At 36.3% G+C, this 5,421-nt stretch overlaps 1 protein-coding gene across 1 annotated transcript; it reads right to left on the bottom strand.

Moving 5' to 3' along the window:
- Positions 1-234: 234 nt before the first annotated feature.
- LOC119479331 (60S ribosomal protein L19) lies at positions 235-3,127 on the bottom strand. Its single transcript, XM_037754794.1, has 6 exons — positions 3,000-3,127; positions 1,379-1,476; positions 1,168-1,290; positions 801-921; positions 577-687; positions 235-430 (listed from the first exon to the last, which is right to left on the bottom strand). Exons 1-6 carry the CDS (start codon positions 3,002-3,004, stop codon positions 304-306), a joined length of 585 nt encoding a protein of 194 aa, XP_037610722.1. The 5' UTR covers positions 3,005-3,127; the 3' UTR covers positions 235-303.
- Positions 3,128-5,421: the final 2,294 nt, after the last annotated feature.

Raw genomic sequence — 5,421 nt, 5'->3', positions numbered from 1 at the left:
TTATGACAATGATAAAGTCTCAAGAAATGAACTGGCATTCTTGAAAAAAATGTTTTATAACAAATGCTGTCTTACAAAAGTGACTGCTTTGAGGTGAGATCACTGCACTACACGACGGACAGCCACAGCAGTGCTACTGTACCTCATGTCCCCTCACATGAAGCATATTTTTAACACCAAGACAGGCAGACAATAATAATAATAATAATAATAATAATAATAATAACCAAACAATGACTCTTTTATCCAAATTTATTAGCAAGAAAAATGGGAATCTGACAAGAAAAAACTTTCAGTTTAGATTCACTTCTTTGCAGTTTCTTCCTCCTTTGAAAAGCTCTTGATCATCTCTTCCTTTTTGGCCAGGAGACGCTCTTCTCTGCGCTTGCGGGCCTCCTTTGTCTTGGAGCGGCGAGCCTCAGCCTGGTCACTGGGTGAGTAAAGGGAGGTGTGGAGAAAATTAATTTGACAGTAACACCGTGAGTTTCAAGAAAGAGCAAGCTATGGCAGTAAAATCATTAAATAACATCTCAAACAAAACAAAACAAAACACCACAATGAAAAAGAGCAACTTACGCTAGAAGCTTCTTGCGAGCCTTATCTGCCTTCAGCTTGTGGATGTGCTCCATCAGGATGCGCTTGTTTTTGAAGACATTACCCTTGGCCCTCAGATAGAGACTGTGGTACCTGGAGGAAACAGAAAATATACCTCAGAGCGTCTCAAAGCCTCGTCCTGAAACTGGAATTAAAAACTACACTGGCTTATTCACCAGCAATGGAGCGCTGAAATTCACACTTACATGTGCCTGTCAATTTTCTTGGACTCCCTGTAGCGACGAAGAAGACGACGCAGGATTCTCATGCGCCGCATCCATGACAGCTTCTCCGGCATACGAGCATTGGCGGTACCCTTTCTCTTACCTGGGCAGGAGGGGAAATAATTACGTATTATAATGATATATATTACAAAAAATGAAATGGCCAATTTTGTGTATTTTTCTAAAAAATAAACTAACATGCAAAAGTGATTAATTTTGTCAACTGAGCGACTATTAGGACAACTAATATTCTGAACTAAATGTGCTAGCACATGATTCAATGTAGAGTCAGTGAAAGCAAATTAAAGTCATGTGTTTTAATGAAATGAGGAAAACGGACATTACCCACCATAACCCATGTGACGTCCCTTGCGGCGTGCCAATGTGTTCTTGCGGCAGCGGGCGCGGGAATGAACCGTCACAGGCTTCCTGATGATCAGTCCATCCTTCACCAGTTTTCGGATCTGCTGGCCTGTGGTACAAATACAATATTAAAAGATGCTGGCCTATAGGGCCCACACACCACACAAATGCTCTCCGATGCAAAGTAAACAACTCACGAGAATTGGCGTTGGCGATCTCATTGGTCTCGTTTGGGTCAAGCCACACCTTCTTCTTGCCACAGCGTAGCACGCTGGACGCCAAGCGCTTCTGGAGCCTGAGAATGTTTGCATATTAGTTTTGCACGGTATCAGACACATACAGACTTAAGGTGCCTTTAAGATTATCTATGAATTTAAACCCCCCAAAAAGGGGGTGTACTACAGCAAGTAGTTGTGTGTCATCTCATTAGTTTTGACATTTTGAACTTGCACAACTCCGCATTGAGGTCAATTTCTTGTATTGACTGAAATGAATGATCAATCCAAAGAGAAAGAATAGGCTACCTTATAAAAACAAAGTATGTTCATTTAATAGATAAATATTTCATTTGCTTAGTCACCGCCAGCCAAAGTTAATGGCATGAGCTTCTATTTAATTGGCACTTTTCAAAACCTGGATTACAAATAAAAGCACATCCAAAAAAAAAAAATTAAACACACAAAACACAAGTATTCTCATAATTCCCAATTCAAGATATACTCTACTACTGTAAATCTTTCTTGAATCACCATAAAATGCCAGGTGCTCTTTGCCAAGTGCAACTGGCATTTAATTATCAATCAGACCCAACTGTCCCAAGTACTGATAGGCACCTGGTGTCATTGTGTTTATGGAAGAAGGATGCACCTGATCTTAAACAGGTTATGCTTAACTACTAACATCCAATTTACCTCTATTATCTGATTCAGTGAGGTTGGTTTGGTAAAACCGTGCAACAATTGGTTAGCTTGCCAGGTGAGTCGCTCATCAGGTTTGATAGGATGTGGCAGACTGATGATTGACAGGTGTGCAGTATTTTTTATTTATGAAGAGTGGGACACAGAGTCAGTCACCTGTGGGCTATATTATAGTTTGCCTATAACAAAACAAAATGACAGTGCCTGACAAATAAACACTAGCCATTTAGCCAATTGCAAAAGGGCACCTATCCAAAAGTAGTGGTAGCATTACAGCTAATGTTAATTTAACTGACATTATTGATCAATCTTGTTAGACAAACAAGCTAAATAATTGCACTATTGCCAGGTGATTGACCTGCTAAGTTACCTGTGGTGTATCAGTATGTTAGGACATGTCATGATTTCTTTTTTTAAAATCAAAGCTTAAAACTTTCCTGTTTGCTGCTGCTTTTTTATTAAACCAGATAATGATCTTATACTGCACTAGAGCTTTTACTATTGTGTGTTATACTGCTTTTATTTCTAGCTTGTTTTTATTTTCCAATCTTTAATGTTTTTATACCTGTTTTAATTATGTCTTAATGTGCTTTTGCACTCTGTCGCAATGTTCTTGAATGTGTATATAAAGCACTTTGAATTTCCCTGTTGCTGAAATATGCTCTACAAATAAACCTGCCTGGCCTTGGTTAACTAGCACAGGTTAGCTCATAGGCTAGCTCACCAAGGTAGGCCTCATGCTAAATGCAGTCTGGTACAAAAATAAGCGACTTTACTCAAAGCCGAACGGAGTTGGAGTCGTCCCTTATGTCTTAAACAACAAATCCAACAACTCAATACATTAATATCTTAATAATCTTAGATTAAAACCACATATTTAAAGGTTACATGTGTAGCTTACCTCATGGCTGCTGCTAGCTTGGTAGAGACGAAGAAGGAAATAGGACGAGGCAGTCGCTACCACTTTAAATGTCGTCATGGGTTACTCAACTCTTGTCAGAAAAAAAATAAATAAAACTACGGATTGAGTAGTGATAGTAGTTTTTGTTGAATACCATTTAAAATGGGAATATTCTCCGTGGTGTATCTATATTTTACTGTAACTTCAAAGTGACACTAAACGCATTTATCGATATCGATCCCCCACCCCCCCATTATAGCACAGTGGTACGCTCCAATACAGTGTGTTGTATATATATCCGACCACTGGAGGACGCACTACGTCATCCATGTGTTTCATGTGTTAATGTAATTTGCTGTATATGATTATTGTTTTGTTTGAGGAATTACATTTTAATTATTTTAGTTCATTATCACAAAACTGGAATATAACTGGCCTTCAAAATAAAAGCACAATTTAAAAAAAGAAATCTCTATATGTACTCTGTATTTTATTGTTAAAATGAACAATAGTGGAAATAACAGGCACACTGGGACAATGTTAAAGTATTTCAATGTCTTTGTAGGTATTTGGGGCCCAGACGCTGCACATCTCCATTGTAGTAAAAGTTCTTAACAAGACAGTAACCAATACAGTGTGAGGCCAGTATGTGTGATGTGGTCATGAAAAGTGTTGTTGTACAGTGTTTTAATCTTCATAACATACTCACAAAATGTCAGTTATACAACATCTAAAACAAATAAAGTAAAAGAAAAAACTCAAAAACAAAGCTGCATTTTAGAGAGATAATAACAATCCATTTTAGACAAATTAATTCCCCTTTTAATGCTTAAGAAATAGCCTAGCCCTATGTATTATTGCTTATTTTAAGTAGCTGAACCTGTAGAGTAAAATACTTTATAAGTACTTTTCTTTGGCAATTATTACACTCCTTGCCAACGCTACAAGTTGTAGATATGTCTATATATGACACAGCCCTATGTAAAAGGGGAAACAAAAGTTGAATTAAACAGTTCCAAACAGAAACACTATTCCAGTGTCACAGCCAGGGTCTGAAATTACTGAAATGATTACTGCTGCCTTTTATTAAACCAGATAATGATCTTATACTGCACTACAGCTTTTACTCTTGTGTGTTATACTCTATTTTAGCTTCCATCCTAGCTTTTATTTTTCACTTGTTTTTATTTTCTAATCTTTAATGTTTTTATGTTTTTATAACTGTTTTAGTTGTCTTAATGTTCTTTTGCACTTTGTTAACAATGTTCTTGAATGTTTATGTAAAGCACTTTGAATTGCGCTGTTGCTGAAATGTGCTCTACGAATAAAGCTGCCTTGCCTTGCCTATTTACCAGCAGACATGGCAATAAAGCATATCAATTAACTTTGTATTCTTTTCTTGGAAATGTATTAAATAAATGACCAGCTATTGGGGAAATAGCGGAATATAATTATTAAATCATGTTTATAATAAAGTCATTTCAATAAATGTATAGGTAAATATTGGGGTTATTTGGCAGTAATTCCAAAGAAATTTAAAAACTAAAATTAAGTATTACCTTATATTTAATTTAGGCTTTTGGAATTGCTTTTAAAAATAATATTTCTCAATATAAGGAAAACCTGTCTGTCATAGTGGCAGGTGATCTGAAATGTTTCACCTGCCACAGCCAACATTTACTCTGTTATTTGGCAGGTGGCAGCAGGTGTTAACCTTCCTGTTGTCCTCGGGTGAAATTTGACCCGTTTTCAAACTTCATTATATCATAAATATGGTTTTCTTTCATCTAACTGCCCCAAAATAACATGAATGAAAGTAATTCATAATTTCTGGGGGGTTTTCTCAATCAAAAATTAGGTATAATTTCATGTAAATGAGGTTTATTGACCATAAATTACAAAGAAAAAAGTTTAAAACTTGTGATGATGAGTTGGAAAGCAGTTGGCTAAAAAGGTGTCATTATGTGCTGCCATTGAAAATGTTTTATATTATAATATTTATAATATTGTCTGTGATAATCCCTCAACATTATGTTCCTCTGATACTAACTATAGTCAAAATAATTAATAATTTCTGCTTTTTTTATTCAAAGATTAGGTGTAATTTCATGCAAATAATGTTTATTAACCATATATTACGAAAAGAAAAGTGTAAAACTTGTGAAAATGAGTTGGAATGAATTTGCTACAAAGGTGTAATAGAATTGGGTGATAATTTTGGGTGATAATTTATACCGTATGCTTTATAAACCGTCAAACCAGACCAAAAGTTGCACGGTCAACAGGAAGACAACAGGAGGGTTAATTTCATTCCCTAGTCTGCAGCTGATGAAATGAATGAGTATGCATAGTGGTGATAATATAGTCGCAGTGCTGCCCTCTGCTGGCTGCAGGTAGAACAACACCACTGCTGCTAGTTCAC

Source organism: Sebastes umbrosus, chromosome 20, assembly GCF_015220745.1.
Source record: "Sebastes umbrosus isolate fSebUmb1 chromosome 20, fSebUmb1.pri, whole genome shotgun sequence".
Taxonomy (NCBI): domain Eukaryota; kingdom Metazoa; phylum Chordata; class Actinopteri; order Perciformes; family Sebastidae; genus Sebastes; species Sebastes umbrosus.
Note: the sequence above shows the minus strand (reverse complement) of the source record. Positions and strands in the feature narration are given on the sequence as shown.

Coding starts and splice junctions, on each gene's coding strand:
- LOC119479331 (XM_037754794.1), bottom strand. Junction 1,291..1,378: donor GATCGCCAACGCCAATTCTC/GTGAGTTGTTTA, acceptor TTTGTACCACAG/GCCAGCAGATCCGAAAACTG. Junction 688..800: donor AAGAAAATTGACAGGCACAT/GTAAGTGTGAAT, acceptor TGTTTCCTCCAG/GTACCACAGTCTCTATCTGA.